General features: G+C 43.8%; 2 protein-coding genes across 2 annotated transcripts in view; one reads left to right on the top strand and one right to left on the bottom strand.

The window, feature by feature from the left end:
* LOC101856585 overlaps positions 1-11,057 on the top strand; it is a gene marked incomplete at its 5' end in the record, with an annotated part of 24,942 nt that extends 13,885 nt beyond the window's left edge. Inside the window, 6 exon segments of the mRNA XM_005102083.3 lie at positions 71-154; positions 1,643-1,742; positions 2,484-2,678; positions 3,766-3,954; positions 5,056-5,218; positions 6,622-11,057. Coding sequence (XP_005102140.2) covers positions 71-154; positions 1,643-1,742; positions 2,484-2,678; positions 3,766-3,954; positions 5,056-5,218; positions 6,622-10,081 — 4,191 coding nt within the window.
* A 1,473-nt stretch (positions 11,058-12,530) lies between these two features.
* LOC106012278 lies at positions 12,531-14,536 on the bottom strand (the record flags this gene model as incomplete). Its single annotated transcript, XM_013084707.2, is given in 1 exon segment — positions 12,531-14,536. A coding segment is annotated over 1 exon segment (1,404 nt). The 3' UTR covers positions 12,531-12,908.
* Between the last annotated feature and the right edge of the window lie 204 nt (positions 14,537-14,740).

Genomic DNA, 14,740 nt, shown 5'->3' with positions numbered 1-14,740 from the left:
TCCTCCTCCTCCTCCTCCTCCTGCCACCCCCAGCATGCCCTTAATACTGTTATCATGTGTTCCTGACCAGGACCTGGGAGACATGCTACACGACCTGAGCCTGTTACAGAGAAAGGACCGTCGGCGCAGACAGAATGTTGTCGCTGACCTGCCCGTGAGTGACCCCTTGCCTTGCACCCGGAATGTTTAAATTCTAGGGATGCCGTGTGTCCGTTATTTCTGTTATCTTCACCAGGAGAAAACTTATTAGTGTCCGTTATTTTTGTTATTTTCGTCAGTAAAACACATATTGGTGTCCGTTATTTCTGTTATTTTTGTCAGTAAAACACATATTGGTGTCCGTTATTTCTGTTATTTTCGTCAGTAAAACATGTATTGGTGTCCGTTATTTCTGTTATTTTTGTCAGTAAAACACGTATTGGTGTCCCGTTATTTCTGTTATTTTCGTCAGTAAAACATGTATTGGTGTCCATTATTTCTGTTATTTTCGTCAGTAAAACACGTATTGGTGTCCGTTATTTCTGTTATTTTCGTCAGTAAAACATGTATTGGTGACCGTTATTTCTGTTATTTTCGTCAGTAAAACACGTATTGGTGTCCGTTATTTCTGTTATTTTCGTCAGTAAAATACGTATTGGTGTCCGTTGTTTCCTCAAATTTTCTTTGGAAGAACTTTTATTGTTGTCCGTTATTTCCGTTATTTTCACCAGTAGAACAGTGTCTATTATTTCTGGGTTTTTTACCAGTAGAACGCTTATTAATGTCCTTTCTTTCTGTTAATTTCATCAGAAGAATGCTTATTAGTGTATGTTATTTGTTATTTTCACAAGTAGAACTCTTTTTAGTGTCCATTATTTCTGTTGCTTTCATCGGAAGAAAACGTGTTAGTGTCCATTATGTCCGTTATTTTCATCCGAAAAATACTGGGTGTGGGTTAACATTTTTACTTCTTGCATCTATTTTTTTTTTACAAGAAATGTTGAAAATGGCATTCGTTATGCAATTTTTTTGTTCCCAAAAAATTGATGTGAATTATTAGAAGCTTTTAAGAAAACTGAGTTGAATGTTGCGTTACAAGCTGCTGTCCACTATGCTTCCCAGAAACTATTTTATTTTGTATTGGTTTTGGGTTGTTTTTTTTTCATTTCTATACCTTTTTTTAAAATAGAAAAATATATATATACACAATTGATACTGCATTATATACATTTGTCATATAAATATATGCTAGATGTAATATACTTTCCCACACTTGTGAGGTTGACAAGTGCTCTGATGTGGTTTGCTCCTTCTTTACTATCAAAGTTCTATTGTCCTTGTCTCTCCTTCTTTTCTTTGTATGATGTAACTTCTTTGATCTTCAGCATTTAAGTGACCTAATTGTGTGGCAAGTGCTATAAAAGGCTTACTAAAACCTAAAACAAACTTTCACATACCTTGCCAACCCATTAGTGCATTAGGTAATATTGCAAATATTTCGTGGATCTGCAGTGTAGATGTCTTTTTTATTTGGTTTGTTTTGTTTTGTTTTTTAAGAGTGTGTAAATCATTGTCCAAGGGTAGATGGGGTTTGAATTATATGATTGTTAGATCAGAATTTCCACTTCATGTCTTTGATTAAGAATTAATTCAAATTGTTCAGAAACAAGTGTTTATCCCACCGGAGAGATGCATGGAGGAGAGAGACGAGAGAGAGCTGGAGATGGAGCGACGGTTTGATGAGATCTACATGCAGCAACACAGTAAGTTCTGGCCATGCTCCACCCCCACCACTGCTCTGCCGTTATTGTTAAAAGTACAGAATATGAAGTTTTTAGTTTTACAGGAGAGCCAAAAAACTTAATGTTGTTACCGATAAAACACCTTTTTCTTTAAAGATGATCAGGAAGTTTACTACCTAATTTGTTGGGTTTTTTTAATCATAAGCACACTAGTCTTGGTTCACATTTGGGCAATCTGTTTATTATTCTCTAATTTTCTCCAGACTTAATAAAACTGATAAGCACTTGTGGAATCATGCTGAGGTCATTTAAGCTGTCTACCCATTCATCTCTATGGCACCCATATGTGAAACATTATGGTGAAATCAGGTGCTTGTCAAAATTATTAAATCGAAGAAACCAACTTTAAATTTTAGATTTTGGCTCAGCACCTTTCTGTTTATTTCATAAAACATTTCGGTGTGGATTTTTCCAGTCTTGATCAAAAACACAAAAAATGTAAATTTGCGATTTTCAAGACCACTGAATCTTTGGAAGTCACCAACTTTGGCAGCCATTTTTTTCGTCAATTTTATTTCTGACTCCAGGGGACCTCCATCTCTTTCAGTCTCATATATTTCAACTTCTATTGAAGGCAGATAGGTATTTCTTTTTTTTCAGCAAAAGCATGACAAATGAACAGGCTGAAACAAATAACTCTATATACCCCATAATTGACAAATGCCTAATTCCACCACGTCTTGACTCATTTGTGTTCCCCAGAGCTAGAGGCTAATCAAGTGCGAAGCTTCGACGTCTCAGATTACCCCTCTGGCCTGGAGTCCTCAGGGGAGACGAGCCTGGATGTGGGTGCTTCCAGACTAGCTGAGCAGATCCCACTGTCTCGCATCAACCCTGCCGTGAGAGAGCTGAGCAGACAGCCTGCGTCGGAGGATGGCAGTAGCGTGAAACCTCCTGGTTAGTGGATTATTTCTGTTTTTGTCTTTCTCTCATGCCATTTTTTTCTCTCTATCTGTCTCTGTCTCTCTCTCTCTCTCTCTCTCTCTCTCTCTCTTTTTCCTTATTTTCACATCTTTCTCTAACTCTTCTCTCTCTCTCTCTTTCTTATCTCTCTTTCTCTCACTCACTCTTTTCTCTCATTTTCACACTCTGTGGGTGATTGGCGGATGCTCTGGTATAGTTTGCTTATTCTTTCCAATCAAACATCTATTGTCCTTATCTCCCCATCTTCTTTATGTTTGTTACTCTCTTGTAACACCTCTAATCTTCTGGCGCTCATATGACCTCATGCAGTTGCGAGCATCTTAAATCCTCTACTAAAATATTTCCCGCTCTTTTTTCTCTGTCTGTCTGTCTGTCTACAGTCTACATCTCTAGTTTTATTCCCCATGACATTGTGGTGAGGGAGGAGAGAGTCACTGAACCATCTTGGTTGAAGACTTATGAGCCGAGCACCTGCCCCTAATCTGTCTGTGTACATTGTTTGGGGAAGGGAGTAGACTGCTATCATCACTATCTTGTTATCTTGTTAGACAAAAGGAGATAAACCAAGGTTGTTTCATCCCCCCCCCCCTTTCCTTTGTATTGTTGTATTGATGGTCTGTCCTGTCCTGCCTTGAACTCTGGTGGTCGTTCTATGGAGTTTTCAAGGCTTTTAATCATATCGGCTGGGCTTGACCGTAGATTGACATTAATTCGGAAGTTGTTCAGCATCTTAAATGACCTAATTGGATTGAAAGTGGCCTTAAAAAGTTGCACTGATAAATGGCTTCCTTGGAAATACAAAGTTCTGTCTAACATTTTTGGGTGTTTTGAGTTGATGATGAGGTCAGAAACCAAATGTTCTATCTGCTCTATCAAAATTGTACGATTATTTGGAGTTGTTATCAAGATATTCAAAGCATAGCTTTTGAAAAAGCTTGATATGTTGTGAAACTCAAATTTTACATCACATTTCTCAAAACTAGGTTCTGAACAGATAAAACTTTGTAATTCTAAGGTAGCGACATGTTACTAAAAATGGAATCTGTCCTCCTCATCACAGACACAGTGCTGAAGCAGCTGCTGACCAGGATCAAGGAGCAGCGGAGTGGTTCCGGCGCCGGGGGCAAGAGGCCCGGACTGTCCGTGCCATGGGACGGTGGTGGTGGTGGTGGGGACGCAGCGGGGGACAGTCTGTCTGCCAGGTCCGGGGAGAGTCGGGCTGAATGGCAGCGGGCGCCGGCACATCAGGGTGAGGGCTTATATATATATATATATAGAATGGTCAGTGATGTATTAATGTAGATGATTTTTACACCCCCATTGACACAATTTAGATCATTTAGATGACGGGCTTCTCTACCTGCATGTCGGGGCTAACCCGGATTGAGAGGGATACAGCATCCCGGCAGAAAGACCAATGTACTCAATAAAGATGATTGGTAATGTATTAATGTAGATGATTTTTACACCCCCATTGACACAATTTAGATCATTTAGATGACGGGCTTCTCTACCTGCATGTCGGGGCTAACCCGGATTGAGAGGGATACAGCATCCCGGCAGAAAGACCAATGTACTCAATAAAGATGATTGGTAATGTATTAATGTAGATGATTTGTGCGCCCTCATTGACGCAATTTAGATCATGTAAGAGGTGGGCTTCCGACCCTGCTTGTTGGGGCCCACCCGGGCTGAGAGGGATACAACATCCAAGCAGAAGGGCCGATATACTACTCAATAGAAATTTCCTCCTCATACGTGAATTGCTCAGAAGTCCTGCTTGTACAGCAAAGTGCCTAACCGCTACACCACAAACATCGGTGAATGATTGAAGTAGTTGTAATAAATGGTTTACACCCTCATTGACCCAACTTAGTTCTTTGGGGAGAGAGGCATGACTGTAATAAATGTTTTCCATCGCCAACCCAAATTGGATCTTTTAGGAGATTGACATGATTGTAAAAACTCCTTTACACCCTTACTGAACCAACTTTGTTAGATCTTTCTGGAGATTGGTGTGATTTTAATCAATCTTTTACATCCCTATCAACCCGACCCAAATCATTCTACAGAGTGGCATGATTGCAATAAATGTTGCACATCCACAACTCAACTTATAATTTTCAGGAGAATGGCTTGATTGCTATGAATGTTTTATGCCTCTATCAGCCCAACTTATATCTGGCATTGGAATTCAGATTTGGAGCCCCCCCGCCCCACCTTCTCAAATGATCTTATTAGGGTTGTGAAGGATGTAAAACATATATATAATTTCTGTTTCCTTTTTGTTCAGCTTTAATAACCTGCCCTTTTATCGACGTGCTTCTCTTTGGTTCTAACACACTTACAGAAGTTCCCAAGGGGTTGGAGGAAAAGACTCCCGAGCACAGCGCGATAGATCTGGGTTTCAGCCCTGATGGAATCTCATCGAGCCTGTCTGGGGCCGACTCTGTTGCCATGGACAACAACGAGAGGATGATTGAGGAGCTGCGACGGAGGATTGAACTCATAGAGTAAGTTGGGAGGGAGATGTGGCTGGTTGCTGGCCGAAGTGTTTGTGCCTGCTCACTTTGATGTAACACCTCCTGATTTATTTCTTCTTTTTTTTAATTTTTTTAAAAATAATATTTACTTATATATATATTTATTTATTTAATATCTTTTTTTTTCACACTTAGGTGAACACAGGCAAAATGTGGATTCCTGATATCCGGATATTCCACGTTATACATTTTAAAAATCATCTTGATATGAGATGAATTAGACAATGATGCATACATTTTGAGCCCCCGGGTGCATATTTAAGCCTCTGAAAAGTTCAGGATTTATTTGATTAATAGCCAGTTGGGTAAACAAACTGATTTTTGCACTCAAAGGCCACACAGACCATTCATCAAGAAAATTGTAGTATTAACAAGTGCGCATGTCATAAAGGAGGTCATTCCTACGTCTTTGTTGCTATATATCACACCTTCTACGGTCGTCGTCCCATGTTGAAAAAGGACGGCTTCTCAACTTCGCCGATCGGCCTCCCATGTGGGCAAAGTGTTAAACTCTCTTTCTGGTGTTATGATACACATTTTTGGGGGGGAGGGAATTCCAGATTTTTTAAGAGAAGACCACTCGACTGCCACCCAAGCAAAATGAGAAATGAAAAAAAATTTCTGCCAAAATAAAATGTCCCTATCTCAGCTAAAGAGAAGATGAAAAACCGACATAGTCAATTTAAGAAAATTGTAGACTCATAACTTGATTTCTGCTTGAAAATATAGGTGTTTTTATACCCCCATCAAACCAATTAAAATTTAAATCATTTTGGAGGTTGGCACCTGCCAACCTGGACCGGGAGGGATACAATGTACCAACAGAAAAACTGAGATACCTGATACAAATTTGCCCCACTCAGGAATAGAGGTTGGGTCTCCTGCATGGGACAGTGAAGCACCCAACCCCTACACCAAAGACACCGGTATTTCAGTTTGACAGGTGATGTGTTATTATTTTTTGTTGAATGGGAAGTCAAACTATTATAATTATTATCGACAGACAGTTGAACGGAAATGTTGTTATGAGTCTACAAGCTCTTAAAATTGACACCCTCATGATTTCCAGTTTGTGACTATCTTCTTCGTTTTTCCCCTGTGCTCTTCACCTGTAAATGATGACAGACCCTGACACCTTGCTTGTTTCCAACCTCATTGATCATATCTCTCCTTTGGAGCATATCAAGGAAGTCAAGATCTGAAGGGAATGAAGTTGTGCTTGGGCAATCTACTTCTTCCAGGTCTACTACCCAAACAAAGCTATACCATGCACACTGCTTTAATTATTCTTACTATTATCATTTTATTATTATTATTATTATTATTGTTATTATTATTACAACAATTTGTGTCTTGCGTCTGTCATGTTCCAGGTCTGAGAAAGCCCGAGTTTCCCAGCAGTACAAATCCCAGGTCGACAAGTTGACCTCCGTGATGAGTCCGTTTGGAGGCGAAGATTTGGCTGAGAGTACGCTGAGGGAGGTGGATATCGACACCACGCATGAGAGCGAGGCCAGTGGCAAGGGGGGGCGCTCAGCCACTGGGGAGCTCAGCGAAAGAGAGATGTTCACAAGAGTGCTGCCCCCTGAGGTCATGTCTCCCGATGATCTGGCCAACGCGGCTGCCAATCTGAGGCCGATCACGGGAATTCTGAAAGGTGTGAAGAACACGCAGTATGAACTGATGACGTCTAATGGGTTCCTGCCTGTGCCAGAGACGTACGGGGTTCACAAAACAGATGATGATGATAGCATAGAAAATAAGGAGAGTAGGCGGGGGCTCACAACTGATTTGGATCACGTAGGGGACTGTAAATCCTTTGACAAGATGCAGGGTTTAGATTTTGGGCAAGGTCTAGCTCAGGGTGAATATGGTATGGGTCATGTTGATAGATATGATGACAGCCTCACTCCATCTCTTCCGTCTCAGTTACCTGCTGGGTTTAGCTTGAAGGTTGGTCTTAACACACTCTCTAATCAGCCCCTTGTGTCGCGCGGGACTCAAGGAGAGGCATTGGAGTTTGGCAGAACTCAGCCCGGCCTCTCAGCTCAGGCTCAGTGGTTGGGCTCGTCCGGTCCTAGGATTGGAACGTCGGGAGATCCGGATCTGTCTCGGAAAGTACGGGAGTACCAGGAAAACGCTAGGCAGCGTCAGCTCAATTTGGACGAGGAGACCCTTCGTAAGGTGCGGGAATATCAGCAGCGACTTCTCGACACGGATGCTCAGAGGAAGCAGATGCTGTCGGACATCCGAGCAGACATAGAGCAACGACGCGGGGAGCTCTTCTCATCCCAGGCCTCGTCCTTATCCCGCGCCAGTCAGAAGATGTACCAGACACTCGCAGAACAAGGGCAGCAGACGGTGAAGCAACAGGGAGAGGATGCGATATCTCAACGACAGGATGCGTTGAGCTCAGGGAAGTCTTCCAATCTGTCCGTACGATACGATCCAAAAACGTGGGAGCCCATCAAACCCTTTATCGCTGATGAACGCACTCAGGGAAAAGGATTAGTCTCCCCTCGTAAAGATGCAGATGCAGTTACCTCGGACATTCTGCAGAGAGACCCTCACAAGGATGTAGACTTTTCTTCACAGTGGGCCGAAGGAATTATCAGTCGCAGCGGTCGTGCTGGATCAACAGACAAGATCCGCAAGTCTCTCATCTTTGATGACCTTGAGCGTTCCGGCATACAGAGTCCTGCCACATCCTGGAAGGACGTCCTAAATGAGACATCGGCAACAGCCAATGAGTCGCACCTGGTATCCAGTGAGGAGGACAGAGGCAGCCCTATCCTGGCCACATCAGGCTCTGCAGGCCGACCAGAGAGCTCAGAGGACAAGTCCAACAACTCTGTCACTGGAAGTTCCTCCCTCAACGGCTCGGTGCTGGTGGCCCGCGCAGAGGAACGCCGGCTGGGCTTTGAGCGCCGCCAGCAGGAGCTGAGGGAACAGCTGGAGGAGATCCAGCAACAGAAAGACTCCATCCTCAAACGCTACCAGGACGGGCAGAGAGCCCTGCAAAGGCAGCAGGAAGAGCTACGGAGCAAGCTGTCGCACGCCACGTCGCAGGATGCCACTCAGGCAGGAGAACCCTCAGCTGAGCAGCAGCGCATTCGAAAGAAATTAGCAGAAGTGAATTCCCAGTTGGGTATTGACCCACCGTCTTATTCTCATAGGCGAGAAAAAGACGGTAAAAACGATGAGGGTGCAGTGAAAAGTCTGAAGGGGTTGAGATCAACGGAAGAAGGTAACTCTAGCCGCGGAAGCGACGGGGGCACAGGTAGCAGTGGCAGTGTCGGCGTGGCAGACGTGTCCTCAGAGTCCTACCTGGAGGAAATCTCGTACCAGCGCATCAACTCCCCGCCCCCCGCAGGCCAGGAAGATAAAGCTCTGCCCAGTTCGGCTTTCACCCGGTTGTCTAGCTCTGATACTGCTGGACGACGGGACCTCTCGTTCCCGATGGTCAAACCGTCTTCAGAGTCAGCGACCGATGCACGGCTGCAGACATGGGCCTCTGTGTTGTTGTCCTCCTCCAGTTCAACGGATAGTCAAGGCGCAGTCTTGGAGAAAAAGGTCGGAAAATTGCCGCAGACAATGGGATTCTCTACTGGAGCCACAGAGGCTAATCGGTTTTCCAGAACGTCTGTTGAGGAGAAAGCTGATGCTAGTGATTGTCGGGATGATGATTTTTGGTCAAAGCAGAGAGAAGCTGTACAGTCCGTCTCACATTCTCAAACTGTTGATGTGAGTAAAGGGGCCCAGATCACCGACTCACAGTCGTCATTGTCATCCGGGCCCTGGTCTCAAGTCTTGATGGAGCATCGACCGCACGAGCTGAGCACTATTCTGGAGGTGGACACGCCCACCAGCTCGGCGAAAGGCTCGGTGGTCAGCCGCTCGGCAGCAACCTCTCACTCCCAAGGTCAAACACAAGGTGCGGTGTCTGTTAGGACGAGCAGTAGCCAGAGTTTGTCATCGGCGGGCAGCCAGCAGGATTTGGGGTTGTCGTCATTCCTCCATGGAGGCCATACCTCTGGCGCCAGAATGGATGTCTTCCCAGATCTGCCCTACACTTTCCCTCAAGGCACAGCAGCCGCGGCTCTCTCTCAGGGCGGCACCGGGGGTGCTTATGATTTAAGTGGTCAGAAAAACACCCCGACAGAGCTCCCCCAGACTGGCCCGACTCACCGAGCCAAGCGTTCCCTCGACTTCTCCTCTCAGGAGGTACCAGCACGCTCTTTGCTTGGGGAGTATCCGGAGCTAACAGCAGATGAGGACATTTTCCACACACCGATGCCGGCCCTCGTTGAGCTAACGCCTTTGAAGACAGCTGCGAAAATCCGCGAAAGCGTGGAGGCTGATAAGGAGAAGTCTTCTGTCTTTGCAGGCAGTCCTGGGGGCCTGGTGAGCTCTGGCTGTGAGGCGAGCGTGGACACGGACAACTCCAGTTTGCAGGTCTCTGGCTACAGTGAGTACTTGAGGGGCTACAAGACGCTGCAGGCAGACGCCGCTTCGGATGATCTTGAAACGACAGATTTGTCCTTGACCCTCAGTGCCGACCCTCTTAGGGTGACGGAGAAGAAGGAAGAGGAAGATATCCGAGATGTGGGCAGTGCGGGTGCTTATCGTCATAACCCTAGTCTTCAAGTGAGGGGGGAATCAGGCGTTGGGGTGTCGCAGCATCAAGGCTTGACCTCTGGCCTGAGTCTACGACAGGAAATTTCTGACACTTGTGACACGACAGACCCCTTTGACCTTCACGGCTCTTTGCCGTCGATGAGCCTGACAGAAGTCTCCATTTCCAGTGAAGAAGCAGAGAACCATGAGGATTAAATCAAAGTCTTGTCCTGCCTACAATGAGGCCTAGTCATTAAACAGCACAATACAGTGATAATAATGTAATAATATTAATAGCTCATCTGTCAGTGTCTGATGATGACCGATACATCCACTGGAGAGAATATTTCTTCAGCAAAAAAGAAGAATTCAAAGAATTAAAGGTTTCGATGACTTGTGGCTTCTGCTGTGGCCGATGAGACCAATTCTGGCAAAGAAAAGTTTGCCACTTTTTGAACATTCAAAAGCTCCACTTCCATTAATTGTGGATGTGCGCAGCTTGCGGGTTTCTCTCTTAAAGTGTGCTGAAATAAACATGAAGCTTTAAAGTACATCTTAGATAAATCCTTAGCCTGGGGCTTAATCATTATACAGCATGAAACTGTGAGAACACCTAAAATACACCTTCGCGCATAATAAGGCTCTGTAATTTTAGAGCAAAATACAGTGAACCGTACTTCGATAGAATCGTGTGTAATAAAACTTTTAGGTTTGTGTTTAGCAGGGTTCATATTTTCCCACTGTTTCAAAGGGAGTAACAAAACAAAGGAGGCATTCGTTTGGTATCAGAGAAGTGTATTCCTGCAAGTCAGTTTACTGTGAGCCCTCTATGATGCTTAGCACTTTGCAGTCACACAGCCAGCAGTACAAAATATCCCATCTGGTCACCCTTCCAGGAGAGCAACTGGAACGGACCTCTCGTGCGCTGCCAAGTGACCTCAAAATGTTAACCCCCAACCTGGCAGTGATATTGTAGTGCTGTCTGCTGAACATTTATGTTGATGTGGGCATCGGAGGTGGTACAGAAAGACAAAAGATTTAATTGATTTGAAAGCCAAGCTGTGATAAGATTAATATTAATTGATATTAATTCATTAATAAATGTGAGGCTTCATGGTGAAATCACGCGCTCGTCGAAATAATGAAATTGAAGAAATCTGCATTTTTTTGCCCATTTGTCTATTTTTATCTAATTTTCTTTATGTCCATTTAAAAACACATTTATGTGTGAATTTTACTGAAATACGTTGACTGAAAACACACAAAAATTTTAATTTGCAGTTTCCATGGACTTTCAAGCAATGGAAGTCACCAAATTTTGGCTGTCATTTTCTAGCCTATTTTACCTCTGAAATGAGAGGTGACCCTTATCTCCTTCAATCGCCAATATCTTCACTTCTGTTCTAGGTAGATGGATATTTTTTCATCAAAAGCAAGGCAAATGAACCGAAAAATTGACGAGCACCTGATTCCACTGCATCGTGACTCAAATATTGTAGTTTTTATATTTTTTCCTTTGTGGATGCATCCCAATTAGTATCAAAATCCCAGTGTTGATATTTTCGTGTGCCTGTTTAAATTATTTGTTTGACTGTACAAATTATTTTAAATTATGCAATGTTGAAAAAATAACAATAATATTACAATGTGCCCCGTTTGTTCATCCCTTTGAGGATGTTTGGGTTACTATATTGTGTACGATGTATACATAGAATAAGTCAGATCTGATGTTAACATCTCATTCATAGCCTATAATATCTCCCTAAATGACTGATACAGACGAGTTTATAAACTATATCTCTTAAAATGACCAATACAGATTAGTTTATAAACAATATCTCTTTAAAATGACTGATATGACTGATACAGAGGACAGAATATCACACTAAATGATTGATACAGACAAGTTTATGAACAATATCGCTGGCTGTTACAGTGCAGCACCTTGTATTTTCTAAAGTTTTAGACCTGGGTTATAATTCCACTGAATGCTTCCAAGGAAGTTGAGATTGTTTCAGAATGCTATCAGGTCTGCTGGGGTAATAGTAATAGTATAGATTCGTCGTCTATCACACCAAAGGGCGTATCCCTGTTTTCTTACTTTTTCAGGAGAACGATTTAAAGATTTTCAGACTTAGGTTGCTTTATCCTTTTCCCTTGTCATTATAGAAATTTGCATCCTACCATCGCAATATTTGGATATTGTGTGCATGATAAGATATCAAACAATCAGCAAGATTAGTTTTGCACTTTTTCTTTTTATTTCACTGCGAAAATGTGCCATCTGTGAGCATACGCCCTTTCGTGTGATTGTTCGACGTTTCGTCCTGTCCTAAATCAGTGTATACGCCCATGTATACGCCCTGTGTTTAAGTGTTCACACAAGTAATTTCAGTCTTCAGACTGACCAGTAGATGATAAAATTCCTCCTCACTCCCCCATCCACCCGCCAAATCTTCCCCTTTCTCTTTTCCTTCCCATACCTCTCTGTTCGTCCGTCCGTCTGTCTGTCTGTCTGTCTGTCTGTCTGTCTGTCTGTCTGTCTGTCTGTCAGTCCGTCTGTATCTTTCTCTCTCTCTCTCACACACACACACTCACACACACACACACATATACACACGCACGCACGCACGCACGCACACACACACACACACTCAGGTACTGGCATCACGTTTTAGAAAGACAAGCAGTTTCCTTTCGTTCCAATTCCAAATCTATTATTTAAAAAACAAAAACAAATTAGTGATGGATGCCACCATGCTTTGGTAGGCTCTCCTTGATCAAACATGTTTGTATTTCTCAGCTTGAATTTTGTGAGACATCTCATTCGCTGTGTGGTAGTTGACAGAAGAAAGCTTTGTGCTCGGCATTCCGGATGACGGGTGTGTTCCCAGAGCACAGAGACATCAAATCGCCGTATTTCTCCTTGCTAATTTGGTTTGGTTCTTCATTTAGTTGTTTAACGTCACAATGAATTAGGTGTGAAAGTTGGCGCTTCAGCGAAATGGACCTGTACTGCTCTTCCAGGTGACTGGGGTTTTTTTTATATTGTTGTTGGGTGGGCTTTGTTCACCCTCACTTCCATGACCTTGTTCCAGTTCACGGGAACACCTGAATCCTGATTGTCCTTGCGGACGTTGAGAACTTTCAGATCTTCTGACAGTTTTTTGTAGTTTAGAAAGTCACCGTGCTCAAGCGGGTGTACCTTGTATGGCTGTTTGCGTCGGGCCAATGCAATGATGGGAAACAGCTGTGATGGGAGAAACACATCCCCAGCATTTCCCAAGGCCGTGCTTATAGCACTGTGTGCTGAGTCACCTTCGCACTGCCCATGGAACGATTCAAAGTACCTGAGTGACAGTTCCTCCATGTGTGCTGAAGTGTTGATCATGTGGAGCATCATGGTGGGCATGATTGTGTTTTTATTTTGTCCCGGGCAGCCATCGGCGAACAAGTAGGCAGTCTTGATGCCTCTTTGGTCATATTCCCTCAGTGCCCTGCACACCGCAGTTGATATCTCTGAGCTGCCCCTTCTGCTTTGGCCTTCGTGCCAAATGAAGCAATCACATGTGTGGTCACCCAAATTATAAAACGTCAAATTGAAATTGGAAAGTCTCCTCTTGTAGAACAAAGCATCTTCATGTGAAATTGGCAAGTATATGACCTGTTGGAGATCAAAGTTCCCTGCCAGAATGCTGTGGTCAGCTTGAGCCATCTTCTTGCAATCCTCCTTAAGTTGTCGCACCTTTTGTTTTTCTGCTTCGTGCCTGTTGTAAATTTCCCTGAGTTCATTTTTCTGAGCTTCGTCCCCTTTTCGGAAAGAGTTGCAGAGTGAGCATTGGTCCTTTTTAGGACTATGAAAGGCCAGGCTTTTCGTCTTGAACACTCGTCTGTATGTATGAAAACTTGGGATGTCATTGCATGAGTTTTCTTTCACGTACATGTCGTACATTTTGGACAATGTGAGGTCTGGGCTGAGATACTCTTTGCTGGAAGAGGCCCTACAGTAGTGTGATTCCACGCGTGAAAATCTGTCAATGTGCCGACTGATTTTATCCCTGTTTTGTTCTTCTCTTGTCTTCATCTGCTCCGATTGTCTGCCCCCTCGCTTGTCTTCTTCCACAACGCCAGTCTCCGTAATCTTTGATAAAACAACTCGGACAAATTTCTCTGAAATACTCAAGGTTGCAAGGAATGTGTTTCTACACACTTTCAAGCGCTTTCCATTGACTGTGAGGTAATAAGCATGCGTTTTGCTGCGTCGAGAGTTTGGTTTCCCGACCTTGGGCTCAGTCGTCTCAATATGCCTCGCAACGAACTCTCTCTCCTTCTGCAGGTCAGCCAGTTTATAAAAGTCCTGAAATATCTCCCTCCTATCCGTTTCTGTGATTCCAGAACACTGACGGCCAGCTCTCGTACATTCCATTCCAACGCAGCCCTTTCTCATCCTTCGTGCTTGAACAACCTTTTTCGTGCCGGCGCTCACGTACTCTTCGCCAGACTGTCGCTTTCTTTTTGCATCGTTCTTCTTGTTGATTCTCTTCCGTGTCTTTGGTGACGCTTGGCGGGCTGATCCTTCAACTTCAAATAATTCTGGTAGCCGTTCGTTGCTACTCTGGGTCTCATCGGTCTCAAAATCATTGTGCGTTATGGATTCAGTGTTTGTTGATTCTGGCGCTACTGACAGGGCTCACTTTGTAGACATGTCTTCAGATCAATATAACAAAGGCAAAGTCCTGATGCTTTTATCACTTCAGTCAGTAGCGCTGCCGGGGGTGGGGGAGGGGGGTGTCTAGATAGCGTAGCCTTCTAGTTAATGAGTGTAGCATAATACGCTAAAGGAAGAACATATAGCTTAGCAATATTCATGTGAAT

This window comes from Aplysia californica, unplaced genomic scaffold (assembly GCF_000002075.1).
Source record: "Aplysia californica isolate F4 #8 unplaced genomic scaffold, AplCal3.0 scaffold00312, whole genome shotgun sequence".
NCBI classification, from domain to species: domain Eukaryota; kingdom Metazoa; phylum Mollusca; class Gastropoda; order Aplysiida; family Aplysiidae; genus Aplysia; species Aplysia californica.
Note: the sequence above shows the minus strand (reverse complement) of the source record. Positions and strands in the feature narration are given on the sequence as shown.